The following is a 16265-nucleotide window of genomic DNA, read 5'->3' on the forward strand; positions in this document are numbered from 1 at the left end:
GTTTGTGTGATTGAGCTGCTAAAAGCCTAGTGTTAAGTTCAAGCAGACTATCTAGCTGGTTTAACTGAAGGTAATGAGCAGAGTGTATTGCAGAGGCTGTGATCGGTGGGTCTATGCTGCCCACCTCAGCACTCACAGACACCTCCACATCTCAAATCATGCAGATTTTAATGCTTCATTTAAATATCTTTCTTACTTGTGCATACAATTAATGCTGCCATAATGTCATGTTGGAATAATTATAATTGATGAACGCACCTGAACTCCACTACAGTGTCTATTTTTACAGACCTTCTGAACTGGGAACTTGTAAATAAGACAATTCATGTATTTTAATTATGCCATATACTGAAACAGAACTGAAGTTTTTAAATATTTGCCTTTTTTTAGTAAGTTTGCAAGCTATTTGGTTTGATGACCACTAACTGATTCTGATTAGACACAATTGCTCTCGTTTTGTCAAAATAGTGGGAAGTAAAAAGAGAAATGAAAGAGAATTGCTCAACACATTCAATTAATTCTGACCAAAATCACATGGTGTCACATCATAATTAAACTATTAAGAAGAATCAAGTCAACTGTACACTGTAAAAAATGACCGTTAATTTAACGGTAAAAGACTGTAAAAATGCTACAGTAAAAACGTTAAATGTTAAATGGTTAACGGTAAATTGCCCTACTATATATGGTGAAAAACTGTATTGGACATTACATGTATTGGACATTAATTTTACAGTAGTATACCGTTTTTTGGAAGTGAAAAAGGCTGTATAATTTACAGTGAATAACCGTAAATTGACATTCCCAGAATTCCCTACATTACATTTCAAATTTGATGTTTTTTTGTTGAAATAACTATGTTTCTTCTTAGTTTTTTCTTATCAGTTTTGAATATTAGGGTTGTATGTTACACCTAATGTTGTTAAATGAATGTCTATTGCATTATTTCAGTTTCATGTGTGTTACCATGTTGTGTGTTTAGTGTTTGTGTGAATGACACTGTGCACCTTCTATATATGTTATTATTTAAAAGCTGCTTGTGATGGGCTTTAGTTAATCATGTGACTTTCTCATCACCACCTGCATTTGGTGGTTATCAGTGTATTACAAAGGTACAAAACAGATTTCAGTACTTCAATAGGTTGGTATATTAACATTATATCAGTTAATGAAATTATGGTATTTAACTGTAAATTTAAGTTAAAACCGTAAAACCTAAAACGTTGCTACTGTATTTTTTACGGTAAAATTCCGGCAACCACAGCTGCCGATTTTTTACCGTAAATTTTACAGTGTAGCAGTTGCAAGCAATAGCAGTTGCACATGTTTTACAAAATGCTTACTGTGCACTAATAAGGAGCAAAACTTTGTTAAATTATATGTAGTACCTAATTCATTTAACTTACACCAAATGTTCTCCTCGAAATTTCAAGATTTTGGGATACGCGAGTTCCTGAATGTGATGAATGCTGGGCTTCACCTCAAATACCACTCCAAAGCAAAGCATGGATTTATTATGCATTCAAAGCAATGAACATCTATTTTGCCAACTTGGGACTGTCATGTGTACTTTTTGTCACACGCACGCACTCTCAAGTGGTCAAGACCGCAAGTGTGGGGACGGGACCTTACACAACGTCACACCGGACACAAGTTCAAGTTTCACTGAACGATGATTTTTCTCTGTCTGCTGCCCTTCACATCACAGCTGAGGATAGTCTTGTGCAAGACGAGAAACTGCTTATGAAGTTAAAGGAAATTATAGCAAATAGCTCTCTCTAGGTATTAGACCTCTAAACTGGCCTAAACTAACCTGAAAAATTCTAATTTTAACAGTCATCTGTCAAGCTCTGAGACTGATTTGGCGTCTCTGGAGATATGAGTCAGTCAGTCTACCACAGATGTTGAACGTTTGATGTCATGATACAGCGGAAACTGACCGTGAACATGCAAAGACTGATAACTTGGAGCCAGTGTTGTGGTTTTCCTACATAATTGGATTATTTAAAAAAATTCAAAAATTTTGGGACTACTTTTTTTATAATGTACCACAGCCACCAACAGGTTTATTTAGACAAATGTGTATTGGTCCTTGGAATGAATACCTTTCTAAGGAGTTTGCCATTCATACATTCATTCCACATTGATGCTTGTGTGTAGATAAAACAGGAGTGAATGTGGAGAGAAACAAAGAGAAAAGAGTATGTAGGCTATTAATAATAATGGTCTTGGCTGAGATCAGAAAAGGATAGGAGAGGATTTTAATTTAATATATGAAGAAAAAAATTGGAGAATTGGGGAAGTGAAAGGACAATACGCATTTTGAGGACAAAAATAGCCTTTAGACACATCAATCTATCATCTATCCATGTACATTTACATATTTTAATTCAGATATTTTCAATAACTTAAGAGGAATAAAATAGATTAAATAATCAAATTTGCACAAATATAAACTCATCCACAAAAAAAAAGTAATACATACAATAAATGGGGGGAAAAGTTTATTTTAAAGCTCTTTATGGGAATCCTGCAGCTGTCTTCTGTGGACACAGGAACATTTTGGACTAGTTTTCATTCCTTTTGGGAGAGTTTTGTTTCAGTTTTGGCCTGAAATTTTTTCTCTGAGCTCTGGCAACCCTGCCTAGTGACTGACTTGACAGAAAATGTGCAATGCCTCCTCCACCATGGAAATGAACAACTCTGAAGGCAATGTAATCACAATTCATATTATTTTACAGCACAAGACATGAGTCAAAAGAGCCATTTAGCATGAATCTGAACTTTCAATCCCAGCAAAGTCACCATTCATCTGTCAAATGATTCTCCCTCCCAAAAGACCAATCATTCGTAAGATAAAAGACTTAAGACCTTTTTAAAGAACATGCACACACACAAATGCAGACTGCCTTGGCAGTCTCAAAATGAGAATCACATCTGCAATGTGCTACAGAATTGTAGACTATTTACTATGGCACAACCCTGTTGAAAAATCCAGTAGCTGCTTAGGTATGTTTTGAAGCATATGTAACAAGGGCTCAATACAGTTGCTTAATTTTGGATTCAAAATACGTGACCCCATTACTACGTGACAACCCTGATTCCCTATTGGAAAAAAAACAGTATATGCTGGTTAGGTATGTTTTGAAGCATGGCTGCTGGTTTGAGCTGTTTTAAACTGGTTATGTGCTGGTCCTAAGCTGGTCCTGAGCAGGAGCTAGTTGCTTAGGATATACCTATCCTAGCATATACTGGGGGTTTTTTTCAATAGGGAATCAGGGTTGTCACTTATTGTTTTCCATATGTTTAGTTGTTGACTCAAACAATATTTTGGCACACATTCATCTGTCACCTGGTAGAAGCTGCACAGGCAGATGGCAAAACAGACCAGTTTTGTGACATGTCCTCATCCTCAAAAACCAGCAATATTTGCTTTAATCTTAAAGACATTTTGTTTACTTTTACAATAAACCATTTGGTACTGTGTTTAAATAAAGTGTAACGTTTCCTATGAAGTCCAGAAGCAAAACAAGTTGAGATGCACTTTGCTAATTTCCAGGCAGTGTACAAAAACACAGTTTCAAAGATAACGCTTATTTAGGCCTAATCAATTAGATAATGCAGCTATACCAAATGTGTCATTTCTGTGTAATACTGTACAGCAATATAGGTAGCTAAACACAATAGATTGTACATGTATAAATTACAAATGGAAACATGTTGTTTTCAAATAGTCTTAAAGCAAATTATTGACGGGTAAGATTTTCCAAACAATTAAAAAAAAACATTTTCTGTTTCTGGAATCAATAAGACAGAAGACGATAAAACAGATGGGATTCGAAATGAGGTAAACCACTAATTTACTGAACTCACAGCGTGCAACTGCTTTTCTCAGTAAAGTGCGCTCTAAAACAGACAGCTATCTTTTGTGTCACGATCTGACACCAGAATTAGTTATAATGGTTCTCTGATTACTTTGCCCCTTTTGAGCACTGCAATTAATTCTGCTCTCATAGCTGAGAGTTAAACAAGAAAACGAGTGTTTCATCAAGGACTATGGTAATTAAATCCTCATCCCTAGCAATTACCCCTTGTGTTACGGAGAGGAAGAAGTTGCTCAGAAACACTCATCTTTATTAAGGTCACTGCATGTCAAACATGAATAAAGCATAACTGATCTCTTCTGTCATTATCCTAGTCAGCCACGTGCAAATGCTTAAATATCTTTAGAATGTGTATTTGTACTTACTTGTACTTGAATTGTAATTTGTACTAGTTTTGCTTTAACACAAATAACTTTTAGGAGATAAATGTAATTATCTTGCTTTCAGCCCCCCAAAAATATGTTATAATATACGGACGATTGGTCATTATCACAAAATAAACTGTGACATTTAGACTTTTTTCCAAAATGTGTTACAATAACAATACAGGCAAGCAATTATTCTAGTCACCCTGAAGGGGTTTATTTTGTGATTCAGACCAACTGAATGTTCATTATCCTGCTAATGATGTGGCTCCCTCTCAAATAAACAATGCATGGACACGATTTCATGATTTTTCTTATTTTGTATTATTCATATTATTATATGATATGAGAAGAGAGCAGCCACAGAGCGATGCAAGAGATATGAAACTAGTACAGTTACTAGTACGTACGCAATACTTTTGCGAGAAAACAAATGTTTTTCAAGATAACACAAAGATTCTCTGAAAACATAATGCTTTTGCAAGAGAACAAATATTTTGCAAGAAGACAAAGATTCTCAGGGGAACACGGTACTTTTGCAAGAGAACAAATAATTTAAAAGATAACAAAGTTTCCCAATGCAATATTTTGCATTGGTAAGCAAATATTTTGCAAGATGGCACAAAGTTTCTCAGGGGGGAACAGTACTTTTGCGAGAGAACGCAAAAAGTTTGCAAGATAAGTTTCTCAGAGGAACACAATACTTTTGCAGTAGAACACAAATATTTTGCAAGATAAGTTTCTCAGAGGAACACAATATTTTGCAGTAGAACACAAATATTTTGCAAGATAAGTTTCTCAGAGGAACACAATATTTTGCAGTAGAACACAAATATTTTGCAAGATAATGCAAAGTGTCTAAGAGGAACACAATACTTTTGCTAAAGAATGCAAATATTTTGCAAGATAACTCTTAGTTTCTCAGGAGAACATGGTACTTTTGGAAGAGAACGCAACTATTTTGCAAGATAACGCAAAGTTCTTGGGGGAACGCAATATTTTTGTGAAAGAAAGCAAATGTTTTGCGAGTGAATACAAAGTTTCTTGAGTGAGCACAGTATTTGTGCAAAATAATATCATATACGGGCTCTGTACAATTGACCTATCAGAATGAAGTATTCCAGAGATCCATGCAATAAAGTAAGTCTTGCAGTTGCAATTCTCAGACAGTTTTTTTTAAGTTGCTTCACAAAAAAAGCAAAATAACCTTTAAAAAAGGTAACATGTATCTGTATATACAGTAAAGCTTAATTAATACATTAAGTACACAATGAATATATAATTCACAATAAGAACAGCGATGAGAACCTGCACTGCCATAAATGTTTATCAGCTTATTGTTCAGATTTACTATAATTTCTGTTGGTTTGAAAAAAGCAACATTCTCTGTTTTGTCAGAAATCTCTAGAGACCACCCCAATGCTCTCTCTCTCTCCTGTGTATCTCTCTCAGTTCTCCCATATCCCTGCTGATGACACAGATTGCCCTTCACAGTGAGGAGGTAATGAAATCTGTAATGGAACAGCAGGGCTGTGGACAATTTTGGATGCCTGAGATGAGTCCCTGCAGCTGTTAGACCTGCAATTACTGAATCAGAACAACACCAGTCAGGCACTTCCATGCTGGAGTTTGTTAAACACAGTTTAAGGGCCGAGTTTTCCATGTCATGTTCAAGTTTTATGGTAAGAGACACACACTGCCACTAAATACGTTTTCAGCTGAATGAAGAAATAGATTTTCTGAGCTTCTGCTTCTCTGTCTCTGTAGTCTCTGTCTAATCATTTTTAATTTGGACAGTATTCGTGATTAAATGATGGCGCTATACGGGCACATTCTTCTCATCAGACCCTGTGTGTTCATGATTGTAATCAAGCATAGATAATTTCTTCCTGTCTTTCACTTAATCAAACAATGTAAGAAGGAAAGTAGTTTGGAAAGTAGTTTGTAGTTAAATCACTCACTCACTACAGATAAATGAATGTCTTTGCATTTAGAAACAAAATAGCAACATTCATTTTGACATTTTGAAATGTGCTTGTACTCAGTTTTGATTCCAGGTGGTGCACTATGGAAGCAAAAAATTAAAATTAAAATAAATATATAAAAATAAAAAGATAGCAGTCTCTTCCCCACACAATAAAAAATACAATAAAATAAAAAAAAAAAATTTTTTTTGTGCAATTCTGACTTTTTTTTTTTTTTTTACTTTAAATTAAATTAAATCTCACAATTGTGAATTTTCTCCGTTTTTTTTCTCAGAGTTTATATCTTAATTTTTAAAAACATTTATATCTTACAACACATTATTTCTCGCGAATCAGATTTTATTTCTTAATTCTTTATCTCTCTTTATTTTCTTAACCTGCAAACACTATCATAACCAACAATAATTGTTACAAAAATACTATAGATAAACTTTGCTTACTGCTTCTCTTTCTCCTTCTGTCTTATTTTTCTGTTTACAATAACATAAACATAGAACTTCATTCGGTTGAAACCAATGTCCACTAGAGAGCAGACAAGTAAAAGTTTTGGACCATAGAAATGGAACTGGATGCAGAACGGTTCCATTTACATGCTAATGCCTTCACTCTTTAATTGCCTTAACCCTGTAACGGTCATATAAGAATAAGTATAATTGAATTCAAAGATAAAGTATTTAGTTTTAACTAGATTATTCCATGCATGATAGAATGTCTGGATTTCCTCAGCCTATAATTTGATTTATTTAATGATAGTTATTAAAATATTATTTTAATCAGGTGAAGGCAATAGAAAAATGTTGTTTACAGAGCAATAACATTTAGTTTAGCTATACTTCAATTTGATATTAACTGAGTCGTTAGAATTGTCATGCTTTTTGGAGTTTTGTAGGTTATTATATTTAACTAAAACCATAAAAGAGTTACATTTTCATTACCTGAAATAAAATAAACATCAGCTGGAGTAAAATAAAATACTGAAAGACTTATTTTATTGCATGCTAGTTGCCAAGGCAACATTCCTCTATTTAATTTACTTTAATCTGGTTTACTGAAATTAATAAATACGAGAAATATTAAAAAAGACGAAACCACACAACAAAATTACTACAATTTTAAAGAAAATATACAAATAAAATGTAATTTAACAAAAACTATAATCTGTGTTTTCAATGATACTAAAATAACACTGGTGTTAAAACTTTTTAAGATATTGGTTTAATTTCAACAGAGTTGGCTTAATATCGCAATATTTTATAGAATCAATGCCAATATGCTAAATCCTCCTTCAGACTGGCCCGATTTGCCTGGTCTTTACCCTTTGCTTTCACCCTCGGGAAAAAATGGATTTGGGATTAGCTCTTAGTTATGAAGGTACATAAAATCATATCAGAAAACATGTGGAGGTCTTGAAACTGGGGGTTGATTGGCAGCTATTTAAGCATGCCGAGAACTAATCACTAAACATGATGAGATGATGATCTCATTAGAGCTCACCCATTAGGACTAATGCTTGTGCTCGACAAATTATCTTTAATTAGATCATAGAAATATTCTTGTGTTGCTCATTGCCCGGATAGATCCTGCTAATCTGTTTATTTTTATGACGTAGAAGATTTTACTGCGCAACAGAGAAGCATTTGAAAAAGCCCCTCAGATGTTTCGCTCATTTGGCACGGTAATAAGAAATGAAGGACAAATACTCTTCGTAAAAGAAAGCAATCTGATTATTCTTTAAAAGGTTTATTGAATTTGTGGAAATTTGTCGACAGTTTGGTCTTCTTGTGATGCAAGTTTTTGGTCATTTGCAATAATTATACAAAACAGTAAAAGGTGTAGCAGTATTGCTGTGGTCTTCAACAGTGTAAACTACAGACATCCTGGTTAACATAAACCTGGATAAAGCTGGTTTATTCAGTGGCCTACGTTATCTTTTCAGCTCTAATACAGCTCTATCAACAGACCGCTCTAAAGGCACTTTAAAGCTCTTTTTCTTTTTTACTCTCAACAGAAACAACAAAAGAAACTCCATTCCTCCTCGTTCTACTCCAGCATGGATCTTCAGCTCTCTAGTGTCCCTACTGGTCACATGTTCACATGCGGCTCATTCCAGATCATCATGTTGGGTGGACTCGTTAATTATCTGCAGTGGATGAAAGGTCAGAAGGTCGTGATTTTCATATTGTAACTTAATAACACGTGTAAAGACTTTTTATGCCACTCACATGTCCATCTCTGGTCTCGATGGTCTTTATCACCACCTTCTTTGACAGGCTGTCCATCGCAGGTCTGGTTTCCTTCATGGACTCTGCAGGAAAAAAAATTAAATAAATATATATATATATATATATATATATATATATATACAGTATAAATGCATCGGAATGCATCTTGAATTTCAATTGTTTCATGCCCAAACCATGTTTATTCACACTGCAAGTAAACGTGTATTTGATTTGATTTAACTGGATGCTATTTTAACAAAATATAGGACATGGGATGCATTTTCTTCTCCATTTTAAAAAGCGATAAGCCTATTTATTTTACTATCATAATTATTCATGATTATGTGCTGTAATACAGTATTTGCATTCAGCATTGTTTTTCCACTCTTCACAATTTTTTAAGGATGAACTAAAAAATACTGTACCTCGAAGGGTTAATGATGAGAGGTTGGGGAATGGTGTGGGGATCCTAGAAAGAAAAAGAAAAGAGAGAAATAATATATGTAAAAACCAATGTTAAGTAAAAAAAAAACAAATTTGTAATATATTTTAAATAGTCAAGTCTAAAGGTTTCACTCAGTTTTTCCCCTCATTAAAAAAAATTACTTTTATATTTATAGTCTTAGTAAATTTATAGTAAAGTTATATTTTACAGTGAGAAGGTCACCATGTTGAGGTCAAGTGACCAGCCAACTACTATTTGCGTTATTTAATAAATTAATTTCATTTAAATTATTTTGTGAGCAAAAGATAACGTCTAGTTACCAGGGTTAAAATTTTTTTTAATAGTTTTTGTTAATACTATTAAAAATATTTTGTTAATTGAAATTAAGCTGACATAAAATAATTGAATGAAAAGCTTAAAAATAAACAACCACAATTAAAATAAAAACTGAAAATAGAAAAGTAAAAGCTAATTCACAATGTTAATAAAAAATAGAATAGCATATACTAAATACTAAAATAACACTGCTTTCTACCATCAAATCAGTAACCAAAACTCATGTCCCCACGTTTATTCCACTAGGTGTCACTATAAGTCCATGCTGAATGTGCCTTTAAAGAAAAGCTAAGAATACAAAGTCAATAGAAGAAATTCTATTTGCAAAAGCAAACATTCACCTGCTTTCTTCCCCTTCCAGCAGCTTCCTGTAGGTGGCGATCTCAATATCCAGGGCCATTTTAACGTTCAGCAGATCCTGGTATTCACGTAGATGGCGCGCCATCTCATCCTTCATATTGCGGGTGTCGTCCTCTAGATGAGCAATGGTGTCCTGGTAACCGGATGCCTCCATGGAGAAGTTATCTTCCATCTCTCTCATCTGACGCTCCAGGGACTCATTCTGAAATGATGGATCTGATAATTAGTCATTTAAACAGTCGTAATATAAAGCTCTTTAATAAATGCTAATTATAGTTAACTAAATCTAAAATAATATATTTTTCTTTACGTGAAACTAAATAATCATGAACTAAAATTAAATTAAATTATATAAAAAGCATCTTTCTCATGTTAATTTCGTTTAACTTGTTGTACTAAACTAAAACTGAAATGGAAATATTTTTCAAAAATGACAATAAACACTTATTAAACTTCAAAAATGTAAATGAAAACAGAAAATCAAAATATGAGTAAAATCTATAATAGTATCTCAATGATACTAAAATAACACTGAAGCTAATATAATGTTCTCCAGTACTTACAGTTCCTTTAAGAGCTTCTAAGTCGCAGGTGAGAGATTGAAGCTGGCGGCGATAGTCATTGGCCTCCTGCTTGGCCAGACGGATTGCTTCGTTGTTACGGGCAGCAGCTTCTGATAGGTCAGCAAACTACAAAAAAGAGAAAGTGTGAGATGAAGATAAAGCTCCATCTGCCTCTCTGACTTTTGTTTTCTATTTACAACTGAAGGCCACTGATGACTGTGCTGGTTTCATGTTTGAAGATCTAGGTTAATAGATCAATCGGTCCATTAGGATGATTAACACTGTGACAGAGGAGCAGATGGTCTCTAAATCCACACAAACCTCTCTGTCGACCATCTGCCACGTCTTAAGGAGTTGATTCCTCAAACATCTCACACTGTCTTACAGATCAGATCCTTTCTTGTATTGTTTCATTGTTCATTTGTAACTTAACTAAGTTCTGTCTGATGTTTCTATCTCAGGTATTTCTCCACAAACTGTATTTATTATTGCTGCAAGTAAATCTGTATTAGATACAGAAAAGATATGGAATATGAGAACATTTTTTCCCCTCCTTTCAAAAGTTGAGATGCCTGTTTTTTATTAGAATTATCTGTTTTATTATGAGAACCTGACCTTGGATTTGTACCACTCCTCAGACTCCTGGAGGTTCCTGGAAGCCAGAGTCTCGTACTGCTGCCGGACGTCTTTCAGGGCAGCGGTGAGGTCAGGCTTGGCCACCTCCATATCAATCTGCACGTGCTGTTCCTGGATCTGAATCTGCAATTCGGCAAGCTCCTGTGGAGATGTTGGAAAAATTGACTTTAACAATCCAAATGCACAGTTTGAAACCTATCCTGCACTGTAAAAAAAAGTCCCTAAAATTTACGGTAAAAAAACGGCAGCTGTGGTTGCCGGAATTTTACCGTAAAAAATACAGTAGCAACGTTTTAGGTTTTACAGTTTTAACTTAAATTTACAGTTAAATACCATAATTTCATTAACTGATATAATGTTAATATACCAACCTATTGAAGTACTGAAATCTGTTTTGTACCTTTGTAATACACTGATAACCACCAAATGCAGGTGGTGATGAGAAAGTCACATGATTAACTAAAGCCCATCACAAGCAGCTTTTAAATAATAACATATATAGAAGGTGCACAGTGTCATTCACACAAACACTAAACACACAACATGGTAACACACATGAAACTGAAATAATGCAATAAACATTCATTTAACAACATTAGGTGTAACATACAAACCTAATATACAAAACTGATAAGAAAAAACTAAGAAGAAACATAGTTATTTCAACAAAAAAACATCAAATTTGAAATGTTACGCAGGGAATTCTGGGAATGTCAATTTACGGTTAATCACTGTAAATTATACGGTCTTTTCCACTTCCAAAAACGGTATACTACCGTAAAATTAATGTCCAAGTTTTTCACCGTATATAGTAGGGGAATTTACCGTTAACCATTTAACAGGTTTTTACTGTAGCATTTTTACAGTCTTTTACCGTTAAAATCACGGTCATTTTTTACAGTGTGAATATCGCATTGTACACTGTTGTTCAAAAGTTCAAGGTCAGTACAATACAGTAATATTGTGAAATAGTAATGCAATTTACAATAACTGTTTTCTATGTGAATATATTTTAAAATGCATGCAAAGCTGAATTTTCTGCATCAGTACTCCAGTCTTCAGTGTCACATGATCCGTCAGAAATCATGCTAATATGCTGATTTGCTGCTCAAGAAACATTTATTATCAATAATATTGAAAACGGTTTAATATTTTTGGTACACGGATTATTGTACATTATAATTTGTTTAATTTGTATAGTTTATTTCTTACATTATAAGTATTATAAGCATTTTTGTCATTTTTGATTAATTGAATGCATCCTTGCAAAATAAAATTATTAATTTCTTTCAAAAGAATATCTGACTGACCCCAGCTATTGAATGGTAATGTATAATAATTGTGTGCCATAATTTTGGGTTTTTGATTTGAACGTAAACTGAACAAATCTCATTCTGAAATACAATAGCAATAGTTTTTTAGTCCTGAACTAATGTACTTCCTGATCCTGAAACAATGTCTCCGCTTTATTCTCTTGGAATTACACCCCATTTAATCACTATGGCAACAAGTCACACATGCCTGACAATCCCCTGATATTAACAAGCCCAACAAAAGTGTCAGTCAGCCAGAAAACCACGACTGTGAGAAGAATGGTTGAATGACCAGAGGAAATTTTATTCATTTTATTGTTCAGAGCTACTCTTTTATGGCTCAGGAGACTCTGAGTTGTTGTTTTTTAAACCATGAGCTTTGTCTTGTATGTTTCTCCCAAAATTCATTAGAAGAAGAGATTATGCATGTATAAACTTATAGAGTTTGGTCTCTAAGAAAGGTTTCAATTCGTATTAAAATCTCTAATTTTTTAATTCATGTCCTGGCGATTATTGAGATCTTTTCTGACACTCTTGAGGAGACACGTGACATTATTGGGGTAAAAATAATGTAAAAATTGACATTTGCATTTCATGTTAATGCTATGAATGAGAAACACCTAAGATATTAAAGACATCTCATTTTGATGTTTCTCTCTCCAGGTGGTTCAGTACCTCATCATGAAGCTTCTTCAAGAAAGCGATCTCTTCTTGCAAGGATTCCACCTTTCTCTCCAGGTCCAGACGAGCCAGGGAGGCGTTATCAACATCCTGTGGGCGTAACACACATAAAATATTCATCAGATTTATTTGTATAAACCTAGGAGACATTTCTCCTAAAAATGTTGTTTTAAACTTCCACTTGTTTTTCCTATGAGTTCTACACAGTTCCCTTTTCTCATTCTTCTATTCCTTTGCACTAAAAGAATCACATTATACACTACAGTTCAAATACTTAGGGTCATTTTTAAATGTTTTTGAGAACAGTCTCTTATCCTCAACAAGGCTGCATTTATTTGGACAAAAATACAGGAATATTGGGAAATATTATTACAATTTAAAATAACAGTTTTCTATGTTAACATATTTTAAAATGTAATTTATTCCTGTGATGCAAAGCTGAATTTTCAGCATCATTCCTCCAGTCTAAAGTGTCACATGATCCTTCAGAAATCATTCTAATATGTTTATTTGATGCTTTAGAAACATATCCTATTATTATCAATGTTGAAAACGGTTGTGCTCCTTAATGTTTGTGCAAACCACGATACATCCTAAAAAAAAAATATTTTGTTTAGGATTATTTGATGGATAGAACAGCATTTATTTGAAATAGAAATCTTTTGTACCATTATATAAATGTTTGTACTGTCAATTCTGATCAATTAAATGCAACCATGCAGTTGTATTAACTAAAGTATTAATTTATTTTAAAATAATCTTATTGACCCCAAGCTTTTGAATGGTAGTTTATGTAAATTCTTTTAAGCTATTCCTTTCTGAAGTGAATAACAATAGCTTGCCTGCTGCTAACTGTTTGTAGTGCTGCAGCTGGTAGTGGCAGACTCCCTTTAAAGCACACACACACACACACACACACATCCTCTCCTCTGTGTCCATAAGTCACCAGTGTACCCTGGTTAACACTGGCCCCTCCCACTCATACAACAGTTTGCTTTGTCATGAACGTCCAGCCTGTTCTCAGACAAAGCTTTCTTTTCAGTTGCGTGTCTAAATCTGATGCCGGACAAGAGGGCAGCTTGACCAGGCCTGCACTGACCCTTTTATTGTGAGGAGACAATCAGTAGCGTCTTGCAAACACTGACTGGAACGCTAACTGATCACATTGTAATTGTGGCTGTGGTAGCACCCAATCAAACATCAGGTCCAAGAACACATATAAAAATGGTTGTGGTTTCTCTGAACATACGAAGATGTACCTGTCTGAAACCCCGAAGGGTGTTCTCCGCATCCTCTCTCTGGAGCATCTCTTCTTGAAGTCTGAAAATGAGATGAATATTTAAGCAGAGCCACACCCTGTATAACACAACCAAACCCACTGGAGCATCTCATCGGGACAATAAGAAAGCCTTTGACAACAAACGAAATAAAATCAATTTCTTCTCTTTGGCTGTATCAAAAAATTTAACAAATAATGGGTTGTTTTTAACCTGGTAACGAGAAAACCCTATAAAGAAGAGCTTTGTCCTGACAGAAATTCAACTAATCTTACAGAGTAAATAATAATAATAAAAATAATAATAATAAAAATGTAGTTTTGTTTAAGGCATTTATATATGAATTTAGCCTAGATTTTATTTAAATAAATATAAATATAAAACCTAAGACAACATTTATTTGACCTGGTAAAGAGAAAGCGTTGTCCTGAGAGAAATTCAACACTGGCAAAAAAAAAAAAAACATAATATGGGGTAACATCTAAATAAACAGGTTTTATGTATTTCAGAAATATTATTAAATATACTAATATGACTAAATCAACCTATCTTAGGTTACACTAATAAAAATCATTTTAAGGATCAAGGCAGGTAGAACCAGCTTCTTAATGTAATTATCAGTAAATGAAAATTTAAACTCAAAACAATGTATATAAATAGGCCTATACATGTATGTGTGCATATATATATATATATATGTATATATATATATATATATATATGGGATTTTAGAGAGAATTTATAGTTCTAAATCTTCAACTTATACATTGTTTTGTTGTATTAATGCACCGTTAAAATGCATTTATGAATGCATTTTTCTTATTAGCTATACAGTTCTGTTGGTGATATGAAATACGAAATGGCAATAATATGATTTTAAACCCTTGTTTGCAAAAAAAGTATTTTTTATAAACTCATGCACTTGGCAGATATTTAATGTTATTTTACACTTATAACGTTTTGGTTTGTTTGCACAGCCTCTTGGACAATGTTTGACCATACTTCTCTTTGAGGCGCTCGATGTCCTCTCCCAGATTGTCCCGGTCCACCTCCACCGTGGCCTTCTCGTTGGTGAGCTGGTCCACTTGTCTCCGGAGTTCTCTCATCTCATCTTCGTACAGATCACCGACCCGGGACGAGCCTTTGCCCCGCATCTGCTCCAGCTCCGCGATCAAGATCTTATTCTGCTGCTCCAGAAATCTCACTTTCTCTATGAAACTGGCAAACCTGTCGTTGAGATGCTGCAACTCCGCTTTCTCATTGGTTCGGTTGGCTTTAAACTCGGTGTTGATGGCTTCGGCGAGCCCGAAGTCCAGCGTATCTGTGGCGAATCTGGGCAGCGGCGCGCTGGTGCGCACCCTCGCGCTCTTGCTCATGTAGATGGATGGAGACGCGGAGGACGCGCTGCTGTAGGACACCCGCGAGCTTGTGCGCACCGGGCTGCTGTACTGCCGGCTGGAGTAAGTGGACCGAAGCATCGCTGGTCGCTCTCCACCGAACATCCTTTTGTAAGAAGATGTGTTTGGTCTGCTGGCCATTGTAATCCTTTAGTTCTGGGGTATTGTTGAAGTCAGCGTCTACTTTCACGAACTACCGCACCCTGTCCAGACCAACCGAGACCACTGCAGAGGTTCTGCTTGTATTTATAGTCCACTCCCTATGCTAATGACATAACGGTGCAGGGAGCTTCAGTGACGCAGAAGCGCCGTCGGGGCGGAGGAGTAGAATGTGCCTCTCCAGAACTACCAATGAAAGAGTTTGACTCTGGCAACACCAGGAGAGTAGCCTATATTCACTTTTGTATCCTTTGTTTTTCCGTTTAATAAATGTAGTTTCGTATAATGTGTAATATTAGCTGTATTTGCATTGTATTTAAATTGTATGATATACATAACAAACGATAAATATTCAGTTTATTTATCCATTCATTCATTTACCGGTAAATGCAAAATGTATTAGCTAATATTTTTAGATGTTTTGTAGGCTATTATATAAATATTTGTTATTTATTTATTTTCGTAGTTTTCATCTATCTATCTATCTATCTGTCTGTCTGTCTGTCTGTCTGTCTGTCTGTCTGTCTGTCATCTAAAAAATCACACAAACACACACACATACATATATAAAATATAAAAATATTTATATAATATATATATATCAAACTAATTACATTTATTAATAATGTAATTTATTGCATT

The 16265-nt window shown here is 34.5% G+C and overlaps 1 protein-coding gene across 1 annotated transcript; it reads right to left on the bottom strand.

Moving 5' to 3' along the window:
- Positions 1 to 7958: 7958 nt before the first annotated feature.
- vim (vimentin) lies at positions 7959 to 15704 on the bottom strand. Its single transcript, XM_016237657.1, has 9 exons — positions 15070 to 15704; positions 14050 to 14110; positions 12785 to 12880; positions 10776 to 10937; positions 10161 to 10286; positions 9579 to 9799; positions 8882 to 8925; positions 8457 to 8539; positions 7959 to 8374 (listed from the first exon to the last, which is right to left on the bottom strand). Exons 1-9 carry the CDS (start codon positions 15603 to 15605, stop codon positions 8336 to 8338), a joined length of 1368 nt encoding a protein of 455 aa, XP_016093143.1. The 5' UTR covers positions 15606 to 15704; the 3' UTR covers positions 7959 to 8335.
- Between the last annotated feature and the right edge of the window lie 561 nt (positions 15705 to 16265).

This window comes from Sinocyclocheilus grahami, unplaced genomic scaffold (genome assembly GCF_001515645.1).
Source record: "Sinocyclocheilus grahami isolate Dianchi unplaced genomic scaffold, SAMN03320097.WGS_v1.1 scaffold19.1, whole genome shotgun sequence".
NCBI lineage: Eukaryota > Metazoa > Chordata > Actinopteri > Cypriniformes > Cyprinidae > Sinocyclocheilus > Sinocyclocheilus grahami.